Raw genomic sequence first — 25,232 nt, 5'->3', positions numbered from 1 at the left:
AGGATCACGGTTAATCTCGCGATATTTGGGAAGTTCCGTTGGGAAGATGGCGGCGGCCGGGAGCACCCTTCTCTTCTTGCCGCCGGGGACTTCAGACTGAGCCTTCCTGGGAACGGGGGCGACGGCTGGTGCCCTGCGTCCCGGGAGCCCGAACCAGCTTGGTTCCCTCGTTAGTGGTGGGGAAGGGCTTATCCTCTTGTGTAGGACTCAGGACCTTCCCACCGTCAGGATGAAGGCTCAGGGGGAAACCGAGGGTGAGTGACTTGAGGGGGAATGCAGGGGGCGGGACACAGTTTGGGGGAGCCAATCTGTGAAAGGAGTGGGGGGCCGATGCCTCCGCGGGGGCAACACTCCCGAGGTCGTGGAGTCCAGGAGGCGGGATAGCTTCTGACTGTGCCTTCCTTGGTGATGGAGGGCTCTGACTCTGGGGTAATGGGGGTTCTCAACTTCTGTGAAGGTTTCCTGCTTAGCTAGGGACAATTAGTTGGGCCTCAGGACATTTTTAGCCTAAAGTTAATGGAAGACCAGGCAAGTGAATCTAAAACCTGCTTACACCTCGTTTCAGAAGAGATGTCTAAATAATGATATTAAAGGATAATAATATAGAGCCGTGTGTCAAGTATTGGAGGATATTTTGGTGTGAGTGAAATGATTAGGACCTTATGATTTTAAAACCCAGTAGTTTCATAGAATGTCACAATGTTCAGATCTTGTACTCTTGTATATTTGTAAAGTGCGTTAAATTTCACCCTTTCAACGGCTGGACTAACTCACAACTGCTGAAAAACAACTTTTCTGTGGAACCTTATTAGATTCTCTAAAGTTCTACACTCTTAAATGCTTCCTTAGCATTTTGGATATAGTTCTGTTAATAGAGATCACTGTATTAACTTTTACCCATCCACCTTCTCCACTTTGACCTTTGTTAGATCCGGGACCTTGCCTTACTCATCATTGTGTAGTCCCTGGCACGAAAAGTGTTTGAGCATTCGTGTAAAGTACTTATCATCAGGCTTCTCGAGGAAAAGGGGGGTGGGGAGTGTATTTTAAAAGAGAGGAAGAAGAAAGATTTACTCCTTGGGTGACTGGTGAGTGTAAAATGGAAATTCGATGAGGCAAGAATTTTGACTAGTTTGCTCATTACTGTATCCCCAGCACATAAAATAATGCTTGAGCGAGTGAGTCTTGAAAGTGGAATTGTCAACAATGTGTCTAGAACTGTAAGCTGGCTGAAACAGCCCCCAAACCGGTTTTCCAGAAGATGAGGACATTGGAGGAGGGAATTTGAATCTTGATTTAGGAAATGTCACTGCCTTAACTCTGATTGCTGACATTCTATTCATCTTTCAATGCCAACATCAACTGTCAACCTTTTCTGTAACATCCCCAGGACTAATACTGAACTTCTTTTTTGCTTTTCAGTTATCAAGTGTCTCTGTTTTTAACAGCATATCTCATTTTGCTTTCTGTGATGGTTATTTCCACTTTAACTTACGCACACCCCGTCACAGATAATCATCTCAGACGTATTGTGTGTTTTTGCATTGTCAGTGGTCTCTAGAACAGGTCCTCGCTCATACTAAGAAGCATAAGAATTAGAGGAAGGATCAACTATATTTCAAAAGTAAAAATTTTAATAAAAATAAAAACTACAATTCAATAATAAAAGTAATAAAAATTCAGAAATACAAAATAAAAATAAACTAAATTTCAGTAATAAAGATTATAATTCAGTAATAAAAATTAAGAGGGCTGGAGAGCATAAGAGTTGTTCAGTCCAGGAAACTGAGGACTTTTCTACCTTTCTCTTACCTCTGCTGGAAACTCATCCTTTAGTCATTGACATATTCTCTATCCATGTAGTTTTAGTTTGAATTCAAACAGGAAAAATTAAAATGGCAAACACAGCCTGTTTTCTTGATAATACTTACACATTGATCTCTTAGAATTATGTCAAAAAATTAAGAAAGTCTGTATTTCACATTGAAAACCAACTAATTATAGTAAGGCCATGTTCAAACGTATGCTCTGCATATATCATGCAAGGGATTTATACATATCATGAAATGATTTTGTCACTAAACGTAGTCTTGATCCTGAAACATAATTAGAGGTGGTTTTTTTTTTGGTTTTCATTAAAAGACTGAATAGAAATCATTTATGTTCTATGGTGTTCATTTGATTAGACCCCAACTTCTGTGTCTTACTGTTATTAAATTATTTGTATATTTTGAAGTAAATGGTATTGAAAAATATTTTAACTGAGTTGTTACCAGGATGAAGTATGGGGGTTTCTTTTGCAAGAAAAACTGGAGGGTCTTGAAAGAAGAATTTCTAATGATGTTTTTTGATTTATATCATAGAGTCGGAGAAGCTGAGTAAGATGAGTTCTCTCTTGGAACGGCTCCATGCAAAATTTAACCAAAATAGACCTTGGAGTGAAACCATTAAGCTTGTGCGTCAAGTCATGGTGAGGATTATGCTGGTGGATAAAGTGTTGTGCTTAGATAATTATTTAATAAGCTAAGCTCCCTGTGTAGATTTTTTCAAACTAGTTACTATAGTGTGTCCTCAGTTTTTTGTTTGTTTATTTTATTATTTATTTATTTTTAAAGATTTTATTTATTTGATAGAGAGAGACAGTGAGAGGGAACACAAGCAAGGGGAGTGTGAGAGGGAGAAGCAGGCTTCCCGCCAAGCAGGGGGCCCGATGCGGGGCTCAATCCCAGGACCCTGGGATTATGACCTGAGCCGAAGGCAGACACTTAACGCCTGAGCCACCCAAGTGGCCCTGTTTGTTTAAGAGAGAGTGTGAGAGCACAAGCGGGCAGGGGGGTGAGGGGGGAGGTTCGGAGAGAGAGGGAAAGAGAGAATCTTAAGCAGGCCTCATGACCAGCACGGAGCCGGATGTGGGGCTCTATCTTATGACCCTGAGATCATGACCTGAGCCAAAATCAGGAGTCAGACCCTTAACTGACTGAGCCATCCAGGTGCCCTCAGCCACTTGATTCCAATGAGATAGTATTTTCCTTGTATCTATACTACTAATAGAGTTTGCAGTTGATTTTTTTTAAAGATTTTATTTTTTTATTTTTTTATTTTTTAAAGATTTTATTTTTTATTTATTTGACAGAGATAGAGATAGCCAGCGAGAGAGGGAACAGAGCAGGGGAGAGGGAGAGGAAGAAGCAGACTCCCAGCCAAGGAGCCCGATGTGGGACTCGATCCCGCAACGCCGGGATCACGCCCTGAGCCGAAGGCAGACGCTTAACAGCTGTGCCACCCAGGCGCCCCTAAAGATTTTATTTTTTGAAAGGGAGAGAGAGAGCACACAAGCAGGGGAAGCAGCACAGGGAGAGGGAGAAGCAGGCTGTCTGCTGAGCAGGGAGTCCAATGTGGGCCTTGATCCCAGGACCCTGGGATCATGACTTAAGCCGAAGGCAGATGCTTAACCAACTGAGCCACCTAGGCACCCTGCAATTGATTTTTTAAAAATATTTATTTATTTATTTATTTTAGAGAGAGGGCATGTGAGCATGAGGGGAGGGGCAAAAGGAAAGGGAGAGAGTGTCTCAGGCAGGCTCTGTGCCGGGCTCTCTCTGTCACTGAGATCATGACCTGAGCTAAAACCAAGAGTTGGATGCTTAACTGACTGCACCACCCAGGCACCCCTAGAGATTGCAGTTGATTCTTAATTAGCTTTACCTGTTCACTCTGTCTACCTTTTCCTCTATAGTACTACTTCCTGAGTCATTTACCAGTATGGGGAGCCCTTAAGTGAAAGTTAATGGAAGACCGGGGGGCAGGGCTTGGGGGTGGGTAGGGACTGGCTGTTAAAATTTCATCCATATGATTCCAGTGGTAGTCACATGATGTAGGAAAACTTTACTTCTGTGATTTGACCTGAGCAGTGGTTATATGGATGTGTTCCCTTTGTGATAATTCATAGATCTCTTCACTTAAGATTCATATACTTTTTTGTATATATGTTATACTTCAATGAAAGTGCCCCCTCCTCCCCACCAAATCTTACTTTGGGTCCAGAGTAAGTTCACTTTAGTAGATTTATTAGTGTTTAAGATGAACATATCAGTATAGCCCTAGCAAAAGAACTAAATTTGCTGTCAAAAGACCTATATTTGAGGTACTTACAATCTATGTGACTTTGGACAAATTACTGACTCTCTGAGTTTCCTCATCTGGAAAGTAGAGGCACACAATATCAGTTTGCTTTTCCACATAGTTTTGTTGTAAGAATCAAGTGAGATAATGGATATTACAGTGTTGTGTTGCTAAAAGATTTCTGTAGGGGTGCGTAGGTGGCTCAGTGGGATGAGCATCTGCCTTCAGCTCAGGTCATGATCCCAGGGTCCTGGGATCGAGCCCTGTGTCAGGGAGCTGCTTCTCCCTCCCTCTCTGCCTGCTGCTCCCCCTGCTTGTGCTCTCTCTCTCTCTGTGTCAAATGAATAAATAAAATCTTTAAAAAAATATAAAAGATTCCTGTAACTGTAAATTCGACAAATGCATGTATGTCTTCTGGTTGAGGATTATGTATATAGAATGTGGTTTTTTCTTTTGTGTTGTTTTGTTTAATGCATTAAATAAAAGAATGGCAGTTTTTCCAGTCTGGGGATTCAGAAGTCGTTACCAGGGAGCCATATTTTAGTTTGAAATATGTTCTGTAAATGATATTGTCATTAGAGAGATATCTTGAAATAGAGGAATTCCAGGTGGCTATTAAGACCCTCTCATGGGGAGCCAGTGTCTTGGTTTGGTTATCATAGCTTCCACGGTCTACTTCTCACTTTGCATATTCAGAAACCTAATTTTATTGGTGTATTAAGACTTTGAAAGTTTTCAACAACTGACATAGTAATAAAATCTCAGTAGACTAAAATGTAAATCAGACTGCCAATTTATTAATTTACCACAGAGGGTTTATCTTTCCACTTACCAAAATATTGGTATCCACTGTTCAGAGCAACCCCTTATCTGATCAAGGTATAGGGCAGCCTGATTATTAATTAATCAGATGTTTGTTTTGTGAAGGTAGAATTAGAACAAAGAGATGGATTTAGGGCATGGAAAAGCCTGAAAAACTATCCTTGTATCATAAAACTTTTCACATTTCTAGGGACTGGAATGTTGCACAGAGAGAAACTTCTTTGGATAGGATTAGAAAAACTGCCAAAGCTTTGGTCTTTGGGAGTCCCTTTTTCTGGACTACATATTCTGTTTCTTAGAATCAATCTGATTTTACTAAGGTTTGGTTTTATTTCCTAGATTACATGTGAGTCACCTTGTTAGATTTGGGAACTGCTAAATCTCCTGAGCCACCTCATTTAACTGGCTAAACTTAGGATGTAGTTACTTCTGCAGGAGGCTGATCTCATTTATTATATTTGATTCTTCCCTAATTTTTTATTCTTCCTAATCTAAAATAAGGTCTGGGCATACCTTTTTCTAGGTATATGGATGGATATGGATATGGATGTATATGGATAGGGAAGTATCCATGTTTATGAACTTTTCCTCTTGCGGATGAATGGACAGAGTAATAGGAGTCTATAGATTATCTTGAGTATATAGCGAATATAGAGTACATAGACTATAGCATTTGGTCTCTAGATTATCCTGAAATATTACTACTAGGAGAAGTACATTTACCTGAAACACTGTTGGCTTGGTTAATTTCTACCTTAAATGTTTTCCTACTTAATACAGGAGAAGAGGGTTGTGATGAGTTCTGGAGGGCACCAACATTTGGTCAGCTGTTTGGAGACTTTGCAGAAAGCTCTCAAAGGTTTGTGAACATGTTTGAAATATGCTTTCTTAAAACACCCAATTTTAAAAAGATTGTTTTATACTTACCCAAGAAATGTAAATTGAGACAGATCAACTTTCTGTTCTAGGTGTTGCTCTTGCTTTCACTATGGAGTTGAGATGAGCTCTTACCTGAACTTTTGAAACATTTATTTTTTTTATCTATTTTGGAGACTGGTAGAGATTCAAAAGATAATTTATGGAGGATAACCATAAGGGAGCAGGGGAAAGTTCTTTTTTTTCTTCACATGTTCTCTTCTAATTAACTCACAATAAGAAGATGGACATTTTCACTCTAATAAAAGATTTTTACATCATTTATGGACAGTGTTTTCAGGAAAGCAAATAAAAATTAAATCATGAGCTTAAATATTCATGCTTATAATTACTAGTTCTTTGTATTTTGGGGGGAAAAATTATAGTAAAAACAGATTTTACTCTGATCCATCACAAATGAACTTGATTCAGCTGAATATTGCTTTTTTCCCCCTTGGGTTTCCTTTGAAATCTCAAGTTTGAGAGTGGGTTCCTACAACCTTCATCGCCCCTTCTAACATTTCCTTCTCTCATGGTTAAGAATTCTTGTTTAGTTCATCAAAATGTAGAGGATCCCACTTTTCTTTCTTCCAACTCAACACAGAGCCTCAATGTTGAAAAACTCTGGTAGCCCTTCTCAGTCTGTGGAAATAACCATAGTATGTGGAGGCAGAGGCTGGTACTTTTTAAAAAAATTGTGGTAAAATATACATAACATAAATGTCACCATTTTTTTTAATTTTTTTTAAAGATTTTATTTTTTATTTATTCGACAGAGATAAAGACAGCCAGCGAGAGAGGGAACACAAGCAGGGGGAGTGGGAGAGGAAGAAGCAGGCTCATAGCAGAAGAGCTTGATGTGGGGCTCGATCCCATAACGCCGGGGTCACGCCCTGAGCCGAAGGCAGATGCTTAACCGTTGTGCCACCCAGGCGCCCCATAAATGTCACCATTTTAACCATTTTATTTTATTTTATTTCATTTTATTTTATTTAGTTTTATTTTTTAAAGATTTTATTTAGGGCGCCTGGGTGGCTCAGTCAGTTAAGTGACTGCCTTCAGCTCAGGTCATGATCTCAGGGTCCTGGGATCGAGTCCCACATCGGGCTCCCTGCTCAGCGGGAAGCCTGCTTCTCCCTCTGCCTCTGCTGCTCCCTGCTTGTGCTCTCTCTCTCTCTCTCTCAAATAAATAAATAAATAAATCTTAAAAGTAAATAAGGATTTATTTATTTATTTATTTATTTGACAGTGAGAGAGGGAACACAAGCAGGGGGAGTGGGAGAGGGAGAAGCAGCTTCCTGCTGAGCAGGGAGCCTGATGCAGGGCTCGATTCCAGGACCCTGGGATCATGACCTGAGCCAAAGGCAGTTGCTTAACAACTGAGCCACCCAGGTGCCCCAGACCATTTTAAATTATAGTTGAGTGGCATTCAGTACATTCACATTGTGTGTAGCCATCACCACCACTATCCATCTTCAGAACTTTTTCATCTTCCCAAGCTGAAACTCTATACTCATTAAACAGTAACTTCTTTCTCCCTCTCCTCAGCTGTTGGTAACCATCATTCTACTTTCTGTAATTTGTCTACTCATATAAGTGGAATCAAACAGTATCTGTCCTTTTGTGACTGGCTTTTCTCTTAGCGTACTGTCTTCAGTGTTCATTCATGTTGTGGCGGGTATCAGAATTTCCTCCTTCTTTAAAAAAGCTAAATAATATTTTGTATGTATATACCACATTTAATTTCTACATTCATCCATGAATGGACATTTGGTTTGTTTCCACCTTTTGGCTATAGTGAATGATGCTATGAATATTTAATTTTTTTAAAGATTTTATTTATTTATTTGTCAGAGAGAGCAGGAGCACAAGCAGCGGGGAGCGGCAGGCAGAGGGAGAAGCAGGCTCCCCGCTGAGTGGGACTCGACCCCAGGACCCCAGGATCGTGGCCTGAGCCCAAGGCAGATGCTTAACCGACTGAGCCACCTAGGCATCCCTTGAATATTTGTTTTTATGTTGGCTTGGTTTTGATGTTAATCATTCTTATTCTAGCATTAGAAGATAACGTGTGTCTTTTTGAAGTTAAAGATAACTTATCCCAAATGAGCAATGCAAAAGAGAGAGGAGAGAGGTTCAATAATTTTTTCAAATAGATCTTTTTTAAGTAAGCCCCCCGCCAACATGGGGCTTGAACTCAGGACCCCAAGGTCAACAGTCGCATACTCTACCGACTGAGCCAGCCGGACGCCCCTCAAATAGATCTTTTTTTTGACCCTTACTACTGCCTAGGTCACAGCTAAGTCTGAAGAACTTGTAGAAATTATAAGCATTTAACTATTGAATGTAATGGCTTGGAAGGATGGATATACTCCTTAGGATGTTTTGGTCCTTGAAGAATAAAATTTAAGTTATTTGGAGCATTTTGTGATTTCCCTTTTTTACCCTTTCCTAGTAACATCTTTACCAGCAATGACTGACCGCTTGGAGTCTATAGCAAGACAGAACGGGTAAGTAGTCTATCTCAGGCAGAAGTATTTAACTTAGTGTTGACTTTGGGTGGCTTTATTTATGTGTCTTCTATTAATTTTTGTTTTGATTTGTTCCTGCTAGACTGGGCTCTCATCTCAGTGCCAGTGGCACTGAATGTTACATCACGTCAGATATGTTCTATGTGGAAGTGCAGTTAGATCCTGCAGGACAGCTTTGTGATGTAAAAGTGGCTCACCATGGGGAGAATCCTGTGGTATGTGTTGTTGATATTTCACTGGAATCTGTGGGGTTTACTTAGGGACATTAATTTTAAAATGTATTGTTGGGGTTTGAAATAGCTTGGGTTTAGGTTTTTTCATGAGCCACTGTAGAGATGATGTGATGGGCTATAACATCAATAGCTTTAGAATTTAGAATAACATGGGTCCATCTCTGACATCATCCAAAGGCTTTGACAAGTGGAGACACTAGAGGAATGCTTTCTATTTCATATCAACAAACATGAGCCGCAATTGAACAATAGGTTCTGGGGAGACAGAGTTCCTTAAAGTTCCTATCCTCAAAGAGCTAATAATCAAGGACAGATAATCTTATACATAGCTAATGTCTCTGAAAAAGCCTGTAATAGAGATGAATATTTAATGCGTGTAACCAGATAGCTGAATATGGACTCCAAGGATGGCATTAAAGGGAGGTCCTAATGTTTTAGACAAGCTACTCAAAGTTGATTCCTTTATAAACTAGTTCATATATTTTAATCTTTAATTTCCCACCCCAACCCCATGGTTTACTAAGTAGGAAGAAGATGCTTTTTGATATCTTAACATAAGGATTTTCTGTAGTTTTAATGTTTTTGTTATAAAGCATGTGCAGTTAACAAAAGAGAAAAACTTTTGAAGTCTTCAGAGGCCTTAAAGTAGTTTAAAGTTTTAATGTGATTTCTTTAATTTCAGAGCTGTCCAGAACTTGTACAGCAGCTAAGGTAAGCAAATGACATTTCTATTCCCTGGTACTGGCAGACAGTGCTGTTCTTTATAGCTAGTCTTGAGGGTGGTCAGAAGTTCCTCTCCTGAGGAATGTATTTATTGTCTTGGATCAAGATTTTTCAGAGTCTGTATTTGTTCACTTTCAGAATTGACTTAGCTTGGTTTCTTAACCTACTCTGTCTATCCCAGGGTTTCTCAACCTTGGTAGCATTGACAATTTGGATTGGAAAATTCTTTGCTCTAGGGGGCTGCCCCGTGCACTGTCGGATATTTAACTGGATCCTTGGTCTCTCCCCACTAGTTGCCAGTGGTATCTCCTGACCCATGACAATCAAAAATCTTTCTCGATACTGTCATATGTTCCCTGGAGGGCGAAATCACTTCTGGTTGAAAACTACCGATCTAACCGCGAAAATTCTGTGTGCAACAAAAATAAATAGAAACTAATTATTGAATCAGAGAAGACTTGAGAAAATTGAGTCTATACCATGCAAAGAACTTTTTTTCACTTTGAGAAAAATTGTTTTACATTTAAGGTATATGTGTGATAAATTCCCATCGTAGTAGAAGTGCTAGACTTGAAGAGTTTCTTAGCAGTTGATGACATTTCCCCCTGGATTATCCTTTCCTTTCAAATTGAGTGGAAATTTACTTTCTGGGATTTTGAGAAAGTCATTACATCAATTTTATGTCTTAAATATAGCAAAGTTCTCAGATACTACGTGGAGATGTCTTAAGATGTTAATATTGAGGAAATAAGTTTTATACTTGGTCTTTGCAGTGATCATTTTAATGTGTTCCTAGCCAAATGCACCAAATTTGAACCACCTTTTAAAAATTGCAATGCAACATAAAAACAGCCTTTTTATGAGTTCGTTGCATCAGTTAAGTCTAGCAAAGATGTGTTGCCAGGGTAGTCCAGAAAGCCAATATTTGTGGTTCTAATCGAGTAGGAAACTGCACCAATTTATGGACTGGTGGTGTTTTAAAGTCCATTTGTAAGGATGTTTTGAAGTGGGAAGCTCAGAAGTAATACTAGCCTTTTTATGCTATTTTTAGTCACTTTGTATAGATGATGATTTTAAGGTAGGGGGTATTTTTGCTGCTGCTCTTGTTTTGTTTTGTTTTACAGTCTTCGTGGCATTTGGGGCAGTAAGCGTTCAATATATGCTCAGTAAATGCCTGACCAAATATCCGACATTGTTAGGGCAATTTAGCTTTCAAGAGACTTTTTTTTTTCTTTTTTTTATGTTTGAAAAAAGATAACAGAGAATTAGAATTGTTGAGTTGTGTTGGATTCCTGAGCCTGCCCACAGAACCCAACTGACCAAGAATCCAAGGCTGAATATTGGGTTCTAGGAGGTGAGGGGTCTGGGTAGTAGTTTCTTTTTCCTTAGGCAGGTCTAGTCATAAGAACATTGTAGAATTTGAGGTTTGCCTCCACAGTACTCATCTCCTTTTCTCTAGGTCTTCTCTCTCTCTCTCTCTGAGTGTTCATTTTCTTCTCTGCTTTTAAAGATTTTATTTATTTATTTGACAGAGATAGAGACAGCCAGAGAGAGAAGGAGCACAAGCAGGGGGAGTGGGAGAGGAAGAAGCAGGCTCACAGCAGAGGAGCCTGATGTGGGGCTCGATCCCACAACGCCGGGATCACGCCCTGAGCCGAAGGCAGACGCTTAACCACTGTGCCACCCAGGCGCCCCTCTTCTCTGCTTTTAGGTTGCCAAATACATACATGCAAGTGTTCTGTCTTCCCAATTTATTTATTTCCATTTCTTCTCCAATCAAAAGTTTTTTTTTTCCTCACGACATCCAATCATCTGAGTTACATATTAAGAAGAAAAGAATATGATTTATTTAAACCAAGTCTCATTACTTAGGATGGAATTATTGGAGTATATGAATTATTAGGTCTTTTTGACTATCTTTTATAGTGCTTACGAGCATCTTCTCTAGATAAATGGGATAGAGAAAGGAAAACATTTCATATTCTTTTGCTACTTTTGATTGATTCTAGAAAACTTTGGGGGAAAAAGAGTAAAGCACATTATTAAAATTAGTTTTATGTAGCCATGATTTTTGGCACTTTGCATTAAGATTGAATAGTAATTGTATGTTTTATTCTCCTCCCTCTCCCCTGAACTCCTTATAGGGAAAAAAATTTTGATGAATTTTCTAAGCACCTTAAAGGTCTTGTTAATCTTTATAACCTTCCAGGGGACAAGTAAGTATTTTTAAAATTTTTTTTGCTTTTGTTGGGAAAATCAGTATAGATGTAAAAACCATTTTGTGCTTAGAAATTTGCCAAGTCTTTTGCCCTGTCTTAGTTTTGATTTCTTCTCATACTGACAACCCATAGCTTCCCAACTTTATATCTTTTGAAGGTATTTGAAATAAATATTTCTGTATTAATGGATATAATACTAAAAGAGACTATAATCCTTGAGATGTCTTCAATATATCGATTTTTAAGCTGAAAAGAAATTACTTGTTGTGGAACTGGCTCATCATTTTTATTTTTAACCTACCTGGGATTCTGTTAACTAGCTTAAACAGAATTGCCCTCCAAGCTATGTTTATGTTAATGTTTGTGTGTGTGTGTGTGTGCGTGTGTGTTTCAACTATTTAACTCTTGTTCTCTTCATCTACTTTCTAGCAAACTGAAGACTAAAATGTACTTGGCTCTCCAGTCCTTAGAACAGGATCTATCTAAAATGGCAGTTATGTATTGGTAAGACTGGCTAAGGTGTCAATTCTGTATGATCCTCTGGATACTTTGTTCTTAAAGTTTTTTATCTAGGGGGTTCCTAGGGTCCTATATTATCTTACAGATGCATATTATTATGTATTTTATCTGTATCGTATATCTTGTCCATCTCCTTTTACTTTCCAAATGATTGCATTCCATTTTCTCAGTATGTCTAAGTTGGTTGATATTTCATCAGTTTTATTTGAAGACTTGTCAAAACTGGCCTCCCATACAATAAATAACAGTATAGTTGTAATTTTTGTTCACCATATTACAAACTGGCTTATACTTGTAAATAATCTCTTTACCTTGAAAGTGAAATACAATTGCTACATATCCAGTTACAGGACAAGTTATTAAGACAGTATTCTAAGACTTTTAACAGCTTCTCATTAGCACATTGTGCACTAGTACCGTCAGGGCTTTAATACAAGCAAACATAGATCATTTGTCCCACAGGAAAGCAACCAATGCTGGTCCCTTGGATAAGATTCTTCATGGAAGTGTTGGCTATCTTACTCCAAGAAGTGGGGGTATGTGATCCTACTTTGCTTACTTTAAAATTTTTTTTTTTTTTTAAGATTTTATTTATTTATTCGACAGAGATAGAGACAGCCAGCAAGAGAGGGAACACAAGCAGGGGGAGTGGGAGAGGAAGAAGCAGGCTCATAGCAGAGGAGCCTGATGTGGGGCTCGATCCCATAACGCCGGGATCACGCCCTGAGCCGAAGGCAGACGCTTAACCGCTGTGCCACCCAGGCGCCCCTTACTTTGAAAATTTTTTATTCATTTATTTATTTATTTTTTAAAAGATTTTATTTATTTGTCAGAGAGAGAGTACAAGTAGGGGGAACAGCAGGCAGAGCAGGCAGAGGGAGAAGCAGGCTTCCTGCTGAGCAAAGAACCCGATGCAGGACTCCATCCAAGGGTCCTAGGATTGTGACCAGAGACGAAGGCAGACGCTTAACCAACTGAGCTACCCAGGCATCCCTTTTTTTTTTTTAAGATTGATTGATTGATTTGAGAGAGACAAAGAGCACGCGAGTGCGTGTTCAGGGGAAGGGGCAGAGGGAGAGGTAGAGACAAGCTCCAGCAGACTCCCCACTGAGCATGGAGCCGAGATCATGACCTGAACCAAAATTAAGAGTCTGTCGCTTAACCCACTGAGCCACCTAGGCACCCTAAAAAATGTAAAAATGTTTTATGTTAGTTAACGGGTCATTACATTTTTACCTTGGGTTTATAAGCAGAGGGAGAAAGTTACCAGTCACTTGTGTATTTTTAAATTGTTTCTAAGGTGTTAATACCTGCCTTCCCCCTGTTACTTTTTTTTTTTTTTTTAAGATTTTATGTATTTATTCGACAGAGATAGAGACAGCCAGCGAGAGAGGGAACACAAGCAGGGGGAGTGGGAGAGGAAGAAGCAGGCTCATAGCGGAAGAGCCTGATGTGGGGACTCGATCCCATAACGCCGGGATCACGCCCTGAGCCAAAGGCAGACGCTTAACCGCTGTGCCACCCAGGCGCCCCCCGTTACATTTTTAAATTATGAAGTAAATTATTGCACTAGACTCAATACTTACGCTTCCATCGTATTTCATAAGTTGTTTTGGAGCATGAGTCCTCTTACCTACGAAATTATCTTCTCATAAAAATGGGAACGTTTTTATTTGCAATTTACCTGATAAAAATAGTGATAAGTTTTATTTTGCGTAGGTCATTTAATGAACCTGAAGTACTATGCCTCTCCTTCTGACCTGCTGGATGATAAGACTACATCTCCCGTCATTTTGCATGAGAATAATGGTAAGACTCTAACTGAAAAGCAACTGAAGGTTTTTGTTCAGTGTTTTAAAAATACTTAAAATAATTTGAATGCCTGACCTGGTTGTGTATTTCCTGATTTGCTACTTCCTAATAAGTTTGCTGCTGTTCCTGTCAGATTTTACATCTGATTCTCTCTCTCTCTCTCTCTCTCTCACACACGCACACACACACACACACACTCTTAAGTATATACACATGTATGTGTACACATACATAATAATAAAAGCTTAACAGGTGCTTTGGAACAAGTGAATGAATGAAAAGGTATAAACCATTTGACTTGAAATAATCCCCTTTAATCATTACTTCAAAGGTGAAGAGATTAGCCAACTTACAATAATGAATTGTTACTATTTGCATTGTTAAAATTTTATTTCTCATTTGAAGAATGAGAAAGCCCAATGTAAGGCTTGAACTCACAACCCTGAGATCAAGACCTTAGATGAAATCAAGAGTCGGATGCTTTACCAACTGAGCCACCCAGGCGCTCCTCTATTTGCATTTTAATACACTAAAACAATGAGAAATGGCCTAATACCTCATTTGGTCCCCTCATAACTTTAGTCCTTGACTATCCTATAATCATAAATCTATTTAAGTGCATTCTGGAATTGTAGAAAATAATTAAGTGTTGGTAATGAGTCTTTAAGAATTTTTTTTTCTTTGGACTGCACTGTTTCCTGTATTTTGTTTTACTTACAGAAACATTGGTTGTAGAATGTAGCTTCCTGAATTTTTTCTAAGTGATATAGGTATTAGAGTATCTGATAAATGAGGGCTGACAAATTATGCAGAATTTAGCCTGCTTTTTGTTTTTAAAGGTTAAGATCCCTGTAATTTGTGTTATTTTGGAGAATACCGTTTTTCTTTCCTATTCTCAGTTCCTCGATCATTGGGCATGAATGCATCAGTGACAATTGAAGGAACGTCTGCTATGTATAAACTCCCAATTGCACCATTAATTATGGGGTCACATCCAGTTGACAACAAATGGTAAGTTAAGTATAATTCTAGCAAAGTTCATTTTTTCAACTTCAAGGCCAGTATGAAACAAGTATTACTTTGACTTGCTTCTTTCCTCACTAGACTTTCTAGGGATTGGCTTTTTATTTCATTTTATCCATTTAATTTCTCTTTTCAATATCTATTTTGAATGTTCCTCTCTGAAGTCTGCTTATAGAACAAATTGTCCTGAGAGAAAGAGAAGAACTATACTAATTCCACTGGTTTAATGACTGCTTCTTTTTTTCTTATGTTGATCATGGGGCTTCTGTTGACTGGAGTAATAACTAGAGACTCAAGATAGATGCTTGATTAAATACTTTAGGATTAATAAATAGAATGTTTTGGAACTGGGGGAAGAAAGTTGAAAGAGTAAACTTTTTAAGATTTATTTATCATTTATTTATTTGAGAGAGCATGCATGCACGCACTCGAACAGGGGGAGAGGGACAAGTAGACTCCACACTGAGCACGGAGCCTGACGCTGGGCTCCATGCGGAGCTTGATCCACGGCCCTGAGATCCTGACCTGAGCCGAAATCAGGAGTTGGATACTTAACCGATTGAGCCACTCATGAGCCCCAAAGTGAACTTTCTTTTAAACATTTTATTTATTTATTTATTTATTTGTTTTAAGTAATCTCTACACCCAGTGTGGGGCTCAAACTCACGGCTGCAAGATCAAGAATTGCATGCTCTACTGACTGAACTAGCCACGTGCCCCAAAAGAGTGAACTTTGATAGGCTTTTGTTAAATGATACGGACATGCCTAAGAATGGGTGTTTAGATTTTTCATTTTTATATCAAGTCAAAATCCAACCCACCCCCTTCTTTTTTTTGAAGGACTCCCTCCTTCTCCTCCATCACCAGTGCCAACAGTGTTGATCTTCCTGCCTGTTTCTTCTTGAAATTTCCCCAGCCAATCCCAGTATCTAGAGCATTTGTTCAGAAACTTCAGAACTGCACAGGTGAGTTTTAAGCATCAAGAGCTAATTCTTGTTAAAAATGTGAAAAACAAACTTCAAATTCAGATGATCTTAGACCTCTTTCAGTCTTGGCCTCAAAAAAGTACTGATGGGTATAAATGTCATGGTGCTTTGTACTAGTAAATACTTAGTAAGTACTTTTTCAATAAATGGATGAATGAAATAGAAGTCATGAAGAGAAAACTGAGCTATCAATATTTTGATGTTATTTTGATCATTATGTTCATTCTTGTTTTTCCAGGAATTCCATTGTTTGAAACTCAACCAACTTACGTACCCCTCTATGAACTGATTACTCAGTTTGAGCTGTCAAAGGACCCTGACCCCATACCTTTGAATCACAACATGAGATTTTATGCTGTAAGTAAGGCTCCATAGATTGTTGTAGGTTATATTTGAACCCAGGATCAGAATCTTCCTTCATAGGATTACTGAGGTCAGAAACATTCTTTTGGACTACTGGATCATATCCTAGTTCCTCATTCAGGCAGGAAATTACACAAATTTCTGAAACATACTTCAGAAAAAGAGCATGAGGTTCCAAGTCAGGAAGTAACAATGTACATTTCATGGCCAAATTTTCAGATGAAAGTCTCTTAACGGTATCCTGAACTTTTATAAGTTTGTAAGTAGATGTTAAGAATTCTTAATGTTGAAGTCTTTCAAGTGTCATGAGCTTATAATCTGAAAAGGTCCTTCAAGTACATACAGAGAAGAAAGTGCTAGAATGAATAAATTAAGGAAGGTTCCAAAACCTCATCTGGACTTGAATTTATTTAATGCTTGAGGATAGTCTAGACTAAAGTAGACGTTCCCAAATTCTGACTGTTGCAGTTAAATTTACAAGGTGTTTTACTAAAAATACAGATTTTGCACTTATAGTTTTAGGGGCCTATTTTATACAGATTTCTGAGGTAATTTTGTTCATTAGGTTAGGAAACCACTAATAGAACATTTATAGAAAAGGGGTCTCTTCAGCGAAGTGAGTAATTGGCATTTATAACATCGGCTGACCGAAGAATTCACTGTGGAGTTTAATTATTCACTGAGAAACTGCTGCTGATTTTTGGGGAATAGGGGTTTTTCCCTGGATATTTTGTGGTTGGAGCGTGATTGGTTAGTAAATAGTGTTCATTTCCTTTGTTCTTTTTGCCCAGGCTCTTCCAGGTCAGCAGCATTGCTATTTCCTCAACAAGGATGCTCCTCTTCCAGATGGCAGAAGTCTACAGGGAACCCTAGTTAGCAAAATCACCTTTCAGCACCCTGGCCGAGTTCCTCTTATCCTAAATCTCATCAGACATCAAGTGGCTTATAACACCCTAATAGGAAGTTGTGTCAAAAGAACTATTCTGAAAGAAGGTACTGCCTTTCCTTTTGATACACTTACTGGCAAATGGAACCTGTTTGCTCTCATGGTTTTCTAATTTATTGGCTTATCATATCTCCTGTGGAGCTTTTATAACTGGTTTCCATTTGCAAGTGAACTGAATTAGAACCTCAGTGGGAGGAGTTGGGAATCTAGTTTAAGCTCCACATATAATTATGATGGAACTAATCCATAAATTGGCATTTGGAAACCACTGGTTTTTTGCAATGGACTTAACTCTTTTTCTATGTACAGTGATATAATTAGGTACCTACAGGCCTGAACCTTACAGCAGGTATAGAAGGTAGAACTTGGGATGCTGTGGGAAGAGATGATTTCCTTCCTTCCTTCCTTTTCCTTCTTTCCTTCCTTCCTTTTTTTCCCTTCCTTCTTTCCTTCCTTCCTCCCTCCCTTTTCTTTACTCCCTCCCTTCCTTTTCTTTCCTCCTTCCTTCCTTTCCTTTTCTTCCTTTCCTTTTTTCTTTCCTTCCCTTCCTCCTTCCTTCCCTTTCTTTCCTTTTCTTTCTTCCTCCCTTTCCTCCTTTCTTTCCTTTCTTTTCTTTCTTGTCTGTCTTTGTTTCTTAATCTCTACACCCAATGTGGGGCTCTAATTCATAACCCTGAGATCAGGAGTTGCATGCTCTGCCAGGTGCCCCAGAGACGATTTCTTGAGATTTAAATTTTGGGTGGTTAGAACAGTGCTTCCCAGCTTTTAGTCTTGCCTGAGTATGTTTCCTGTCCCCATTCTTTGGGGAACTTAAGCATATAGCTTAAAAAGGGGTAAGACCCATGCCCTTTTCTTTTTCTTCCTAGATTCTGGAATGCTGATATTTTTCAAACACAGTTTGCTGCTAGAATCCCTGATGAGACTTTTGGCTGCTCTAATTAACTGTAGTTAATTTTTTACCTTAGTTGTAAAGCACTTCAGTAATAGAGATGTATTAGTGCAAATGGCAGGCAAAAAGAAACAAGGAAGGCAAATCAGGAGATCTCTGTTTTGAGAATAAGAATTGCTTTAGAGGGGTACTTGGGTGGCTCAGTTGGTTAAGCGTCTGCCTTCAACTCAGGTCACGATCCTGGAGTCTCAGGATCCAGCCCCATGTTGGGCTCCCCCAGGAGCCTGCTTCTCCGTCCCCCTGCCCCTTTCCGCTGTGTTCTCTCTCTCTTGCTCAGTCTCTCAAATAAATAGTAAAATCTTAAAAAAAAAAAAAGCTTTAGAAATGAGAAATTTTAGAGAGAGTAATGACACTGATCGTGTGCCAGTGTGCTTATGGCCCTTCTATTTCATGTATTTGAATCCTGGAAGAATTCTCCAAGTAGTTTTCAGGGCATCTGGAAATTAGTTTTTGTAAGATAGTTATGAAGTTAGTCCTGCGAGATGTGTGATTTTTCCCAAGAAAGTGTGTGATCCTTGTCTCTGGGCTGCCAGCATGTTTGGTTTAGGAACCTATAATGATAGTTAGATATTATATGTGTATTTGGCATAAGAATATCATTTTATTTATTTACTTATTTTACAGATTTATTTTTTTATTTTAGAGAGGGCGCAAGCAGGGGGATGGGCAGAGGAAGAGGGAGAAAAAATCCTCAAGCAGACTCCCTGCAGGACCCTGAGATCATGACCTGAGCTGAAATCAAGAGTTGGCCGCTTAACCAACTGAGTCACCCAGGCACCCCAAGGATATGATTTTATTTTATTTTTTATTTTTTTAAAGATTTTATTTATTTATTTGACAGAGATAGAGACAGCCAGCGAGAGAGGGAACACAAGCGGGGGAGTGGGAGAGGAAGAAGCAGGCTCATAGCGGAAGAGCCTGATGTGGGGCTCGATCCCATTACGCCGGGATCACGCCCTGAGCCGAAGGCAGACGCTTAACCACTGTGCCACTCAGGCGCCCCTATTTTATTTTTTAAAAAGATTTTATTTATTTATTTGACAGAGAGCACAAGCCCGGGAAACAGCAGGGAGAGGGAGAAGCTGGCTCCCCGTGGAGCAGGGAACCTGATACAGGGCTCGGTCCCAGGACTCTGAGATCATGACCTGAGCTGAAGCAGACGTTGAACTAACTGAGCCACCCAGGTGCCACCCCAAGGATATAATTTCAGATTATAGCCCCTACATCCACACTTACCAAACTATGGGCCACATAGCTCACGTCTGCAAATACTGATAGAAAGCAGGGTTTATGGCAGTGGTTCTGGATGTCTTCTTATCAAATAGAATGAAAAACTCTTGGCCACATTTATTTTCAGAATTCACTTTCAAGGCAAGGCATTTATATCTGTCAAAATCTTTAACAATTTAGGGATTAAATGGTCTTCATTTTAGAAAGTGGAAGTTCAGTTACTTCTTTGTTTTGGAGTATTTATAACATAAGCTGACATTTTTTGGAATTTGATTCCTTCTGTCACCTGTGAATGATATAGTAGGTTTTACGTGTAAAAAGTGTGTGGGATTGGAGTGCCTGGGTGGCCCCGTCGTGTGCCTTCAGCTCAGGTCACGATCCCAGGCTCCTGGGATCAAGCCCCACCTCAGACTCTGCTCAGCAGGGAGTCTGCTTCTCCCTCTCTCTCTGCTCCTCCCTGTTTGTGCTCTTTCACACTCTCTGTCAAATAAATAAATAAATATCTTAAAAATAAATAAATAAAAGTTGACTTAACTAAAAAAAAAAATGTGTGGGATTTAGTTTCTAAGGAGACAGAGAATTTCATTCTGTTTACTTAGGGATTATTATTTACTAGTGTCTAGTCTTATAGTTGGTTGATTATTTTATGATCCTTTTCTTTGCCTTTTAGATTCTCCTGGCCTCCTCCAATTTGAAGTGTGTCCTCTCTCAGAATCCCGTTTCAGCGTATCTTTTCAGCATCCTGTGAACGACTCCCTGGTGTGTGGTGAGTTGTGAGGGGGCTAGCAGTTTTCTCAGGGCAGTGATTTGGTCCCTTTATCTTCTTTTTGAAGTCAGAAGCTGCATTTCTCTCAACTCCTATACATTTTGTCTTTCAGTGGTAATGGATGTGCAGGACTCAACACATGTGAGCTGTAAACTGTACAAGGGGCTGTCAGATGCACTCATCTGCACAGATGACTTCATTGCCAAAGTTGTTCAAAGGTAGCACTGGCCCTTTTCCATCAGAGTCCCATTAAGGGGTGTATAAGGAACACTGTTTTCAGTGTTACACTGAATGGAAATTTAGGAGGAAAGCATTTAGTCACTGCTTTGAATTCATCTTTCTCTGCTTTGGGATTCAAAAGCAATGTGAGCTTTGGTTTTTTAAATATCATTATGAGAGTAATAGGAAATAAGGTAGGTAACTTTAGGTCTAGTATTAGGGTTCTTTTAGGAGGGAGACAGCTGAAATAAGATGTAGATTTTATTATTTTATTTACTTTGCATCATTTTTTAACATATGTAATATGTCAAATGGTGGCATGTGGGAAGATACTTAAGCCAGTTAGCTTCCCAGGAACATTAATACGTAATTTTGAAATTTTTCTAGATTTTTCTAATACGCAATTTCTAGATTTTTCTAGATTTTTCTAGGTGCTTGTGGCCTGTTTTTTAAATAAATATTATTGGAACACAGCCATGTCTCTTCATTTATATATTGTCTGTGCCATTTTTTTTTTAAGATTTATTTTTTTAGAGCAAGAGAGTGTGTGGGGTGGGGAGGGGCAGAGGGAGAGAGAGAGAATCTCAAGCAGACTCCCTGCTGCATGGAGAGCCTGATGTGGGGCTTGATCTCAGGATTCTGAGATCATGACCTGAGGTGAAATCATGTCAACCGATTGAGCCACCCAGGTGCCCCTATATATTGTCTGTGGTGCCTTTTGAGCTAAGGTGGCAGAATAGTTGGACAGAAATCATGTATCTTCAAAAGCCGAAAATATTACTATTTGGTCTTCTAAGAAAGGTTGCTAAAATGTTCTAAAGTGTTTTTGAAAATAATATTGTTAAATTTGTAAGATAAAAAGTGCTTTGCTTTAAAATAATCAAGATTTTATATCAATAATAGCATCTTTCACAGTATAGCTTTGGGATGATCTAAGCCATTAAGGTTTAGAATTTGATGGTTCAAGATATTATTGTAGTGGTTCATTAAGATAAATAGCATATCCCATTAATCACATGTGAAGCCCCAAAAGAGAGGCATTTTCTCACTGAGTTCATTATTACCAGTTTCTTTTAGTTCAGTATTATGACATCTAATTTGGACTCTTGTTTATGTTTGTGATTGGTTTTTGGTAGTGCTTCCAAAGAGGTTGAGATTGCCTGCTGGAGCAGATTCTTTTTAGAAAGAATTTGCCCGAAGGTCTGGCATTTTGTAGAACTATCTCTGCCTCTTGGGTTATTTGCCTTACCTGAAAATTGCCTACTGTAAACCTCTGAGGGCATATCTGAATCTCAGGTAGAATTAAACCCTGTTTTCCCAAATAAAAATTGTTTTCATTCAGCAGCTAATACACTGCTAACTTTGTTTTTTCTATCTCATCTTACAGATGTATGTCCATCCCTGTGACGATGAGGGCTATTCGGAGGAAAGCTGAAACCATTCAGGCCGACACCCCAGCACTGTCCCTCATTGCAGAGACAGTTGAAGACATGGTGAAAAAGAACCTGCCCCCGGCTAGCAGCCCAGGGTATGGCATGACCACAGGCAACAACCCAATGAGTGGTACCACTACACCAACCAACACCTTTCCGGGGGGTCCCATTACCACCTTGTTTAATATGAGCATGAGCATCAAAGATCGGCATGAGTCGGTGGGCCATGGGGAGGACTTCAGCAAGGTGTCTCAGAACCCAATTCTTACCAGTTTGTTGCAAATCACAGGGAACGGGGGGTCTACCATTGGCTCGAGTCCGACCCCTCCTCATCACACGCCGCCACCTGTCTCTTCGATGGCCGGCAACACCAAGAACCACCCGATGCTCATGAACCTTCTTAAAGATAACCCTGCTCAGGATTTCTCAACCCTTTATGGAAGCAGTCCTTTAGAAAGGCAGAACTCTTCTTCCGGCTCACCCCGGATGGAAATATGCCCGGGAAGCAACAAGACAAAGAAGAAGAAGTCATCAAGATTACCACCTGACAAACCCAAGCATCAGACTGAAGATGACTTTCAGAGGGAGCTATTTTCAATGGATGTTGACTCACAGAACCCTATCTTTGATGTCAACATGACAGCAGACACGCTGGATACGCCACACATCACTCCAGCACCAAGCCAGTGTAGTACTCCCCCAACAACTTACCCACAACCAGTACCTCACCCCCAACCCAGTATTCAAAGGATGGTCCGACTATCCAGTTCAGACAGCATTGGCCCAGATGTAACTGATATCCTTTCAGACATTGCAGAAGAAGCCTCTAAGCTTCCCAGCACTAGTGACGATTGCCCACCCATTGGTACCCCTGTTCGAGATTCTTCAAGTTCTGGGCATTCTCAGAGTGCCCTCTTTGACCCTGATGTCTTTCAAACCAATAATAATGAAAATCCATACACAGATCCAGCTGACCTAATTGCAGATGCTGCTGGAAGCCCTAGTAGTGACTCTCCTACCAATCATTTTTTTCCTGATGGAGTAGATTTTAATCCTGATTTGTTGAACAGCCAGAGCCAAGGTGGTTTTGGAGAAGAATATTTTGATGAAAGCAGCCAAAGTGGAGATAATGATGACTTCAAAGGATTTGCATCTCAGGCACTAAATACTTTGGGGGTGCCAATGCTTGGAGGTGATAATGGGGAGACTAAGTTTAAAGGCAATAGCCAAGCTGACACAGTTGATTTCAGTATTATATCAGTGGCTGGGAAGGCTTTGGGTCCTGCAGATCTCATGGAGCATCACAGTGGTAGCCAGAGTCCTTTATTGACTACTGGGGACTTAGGGAAAGAAAAGACTCAAAAGCGAGTAAAGGAAGGCAATGGCACCAGTAACAGTAGTCTGTCAGGGCCAGGATTAGATAGCAAACCAGGGAAGCGCAGTCGAACCCCTTCTAATGATGGTAAAAGCAAAGATAAACCTCCAAAGCGGAAGAAGGCAGACACAGAAGGGAAGTCTCCGTCTCACAGTTCTTCTAATCGACCTTTCACCCCACCTACCAGTACAGGTGGATCCAAATCTCCAGGCAGTTCAGGAAGATCACAGACTCCCCCAGGTGTTGCTACACCACCTATTCCCAAAATCACTATTCAGATTCCTAAAGGCACTGTGATGGTGGGCAAGCCCTCCTCCCATAGTCAGTATACCAGCAGTGGTTCTGTGTCTTCCTCAGGCAGTAAAAGCCACCATAGCCATTCTTCCTCCTCTTCTTCCTCATCTTCTGCTTCCAACTCAGGCAAGATGAAAAGCAGTAAATCAGAAGGTTCATCAAGTTCCAAGTTAAGCAGCAGTGTATATTCTAGCCAAGGGTCTTCTGGATCTAGCCAGTCCAAAAATTCATCACAGTCTGGGGGGAAGCCAGGCTCCTCTCCCATTACCAAGCATGGACTGAGCAGTGGCTCTAGCAGCACTAAGATGAAACCTCAAGGGAAGCCATCATCACTTATGAATCCTTCTTTAAGTAAACCAAACATATCCCCTTCTCATTCAAGGCCACCTGGAGGCTCTGATAAGCTTGCCTCTCCAATGAAGCCTGTTCCTGGGACTCCCCCATCCTCTAAAGCTAAGTCCCCCATCAGTTCAGGTTCTGGTGGTTCTCATATGTCTGGAACTAGTTCAAGCACTGGCATGAAGTCATCTTCAGGGTTAGGATCCTCAGGCTCATTGTCTCAGAAAACTCCCCCATCATCTAATTCTTGTACAGCATCTTCCTCTTCCTTTTCCTCAAGTGGCTCTTCCATGTCATCCTCTCAGAACCAGCATGGGAGTTCCAAAGGGAAATCTCCCAGCAGAAATAAGAAGCCGTCCTTAACAGCTGTCATAGATAAACTGAAGCATGGGGTTGTCACCAGTGGCCCTGGAGGTGAAGACCCAATGGATGGCCAGATGGGGGTGAGCACAAATTCTTCTAGCCATCCTATGTCCTCCAAACATAACATGTCAGGAGGAGAGTTCCAGGGTAAGCGTGAGAAAAGTGATAAAGAAAAATCCAAGGTTTCCACTTCGGGGGGTTCAGTGGATTCGTCTAAGAAGACCTCAGAGTCAAAAAATGTGGGGAGCACAGGTGTGGCAAAAATTATCATCAGCAAGCATGATGGGGGTTCTCCCAGCATTAAAGCCAAAGTGACTTTGCAGAAACCTGGGGAAGGTAGTGGAGAAGGGCTCAGGCCTCAGATGGCCTCTTCCAAAAACTATGGCTCTCCACTCATCAGTGGTTCCACTCCAAAGCATGAGCGTGGCTCTCCTAGCCATAGTAAGTCACCAGCATATACCCCCCAGAATCTGGACAGTGAAAGTGAGTCAGGCTCCTCTATAGCAGAGAAATCTTATCAGAACAGTCCCAGCTCAGATGATGGTATCCGACCTCTTCCAGAATATAGCACAGAAAAGCATAAGAAGCACAAAAAAGAAAAGAAGAAAGTAAAAGACAAAGATCGAGACCGGGACCGGGACAAAGACCGGGACAAGAAAAAATCTCACAGCATCAAGCCAGAGAGTTGGTCTAAATCACCCATCTCTTCAGACCAGTCCTTGTCTATGACAAGCAACACAATTTTATCTACAGACAGGCCCTCAAGGCTCAGCCCTGACTTTATGATTGGGGAGGAAGATGACGATCTTATGGATGTGGCCCTGATTGGCAATTAGGAACCTTACTTTTTAAGACAAAAATGGCCAGAGAAAAACTAATAAGTTTATAGGCAAACCACCATAAGGGGTGAGTCAGACAGGTCTGATTTTGTGTTCAAGAATCTTAAATGGCATAGCTTTGACACTGAGCTGGGTGAATTTAGAAAGGCATAGCCAGACCCTACCAAGGAGACCATAGGGTTTGATTCTGGTTACCAAGAATCACTTTTTCCTT

At 40.1% G+C, this 25,232-nt stretch overlaps 1 protein-coding gene across 2 annotated transcripts; it reads left to right on the top strand.

Annotated features, from left to right (window-relative positions):
* The first annotated feature begins 20 nt into the window (after positions 1-20).
* MED1 (mediator complex subunit 1) lies at positions 21-25,232 on the top strand. Of its 2 annotated transcripts, XM_002916794.4 has the most exons (17): positions 21-254; positions 2,364-2,470; positions 5,725-5,803; positions 8,312-8,366; positions 8,470-8,602; positions 9,303-9,331; positions 11,488-11,559; positions 11,992-12,066; positions 12,544-12,617; positions 13,801-13,890; positions 14,793-14,904; positions 15,757-15,881; positions 16,141-16,259; positions 17,057-17,258; positions 20,061-20,156; positions 20,269-20,374; positions 21,763-25,232. In XM_002916794.4, the coding sequence occupies exons 1-17, from the start codon at positions 230-232 to the stop codon at positions 25,013-25,015; spliced, it is 4,752 nt and encodes a 1,583-aa protein (XP_002916840.1). In that variant the 5' UTR covers positions 21-229; the 3' UTR covers positions 25,016-25,232. The 2 variants fall into 2 exon arrangements, with proteins under 2 accessions (XP_002916840.1, XP_034495975.1); XM_034640084.1 differs by lacking the exons at positions 21-254; positions 2,364-2,470; positions 8,470-8,602 and having other exon boundaries at positions 5,724-5,803.

The sequence above is a fragment of the Ailuropoda melanoleuca genome, chromosome 13 (assembly GCF_002007445.2).
Source record: "Ailuropoda melanoleuca isolate Jingjing chromosome 13, ASM200744v2, whole genome shotgun sequence".
Classification (NCBI taxonomy): Eukaryota; Metazoa; Chordata; class Mammalia; order Carnivora; family Ursidae; genus Ailuropoda; species Ailuropoda melanoleuca.
Note: the sequence above shows the minus strand (reverse complement) of the source record. Positions and strands in the feature narration are given on the sequence as shown.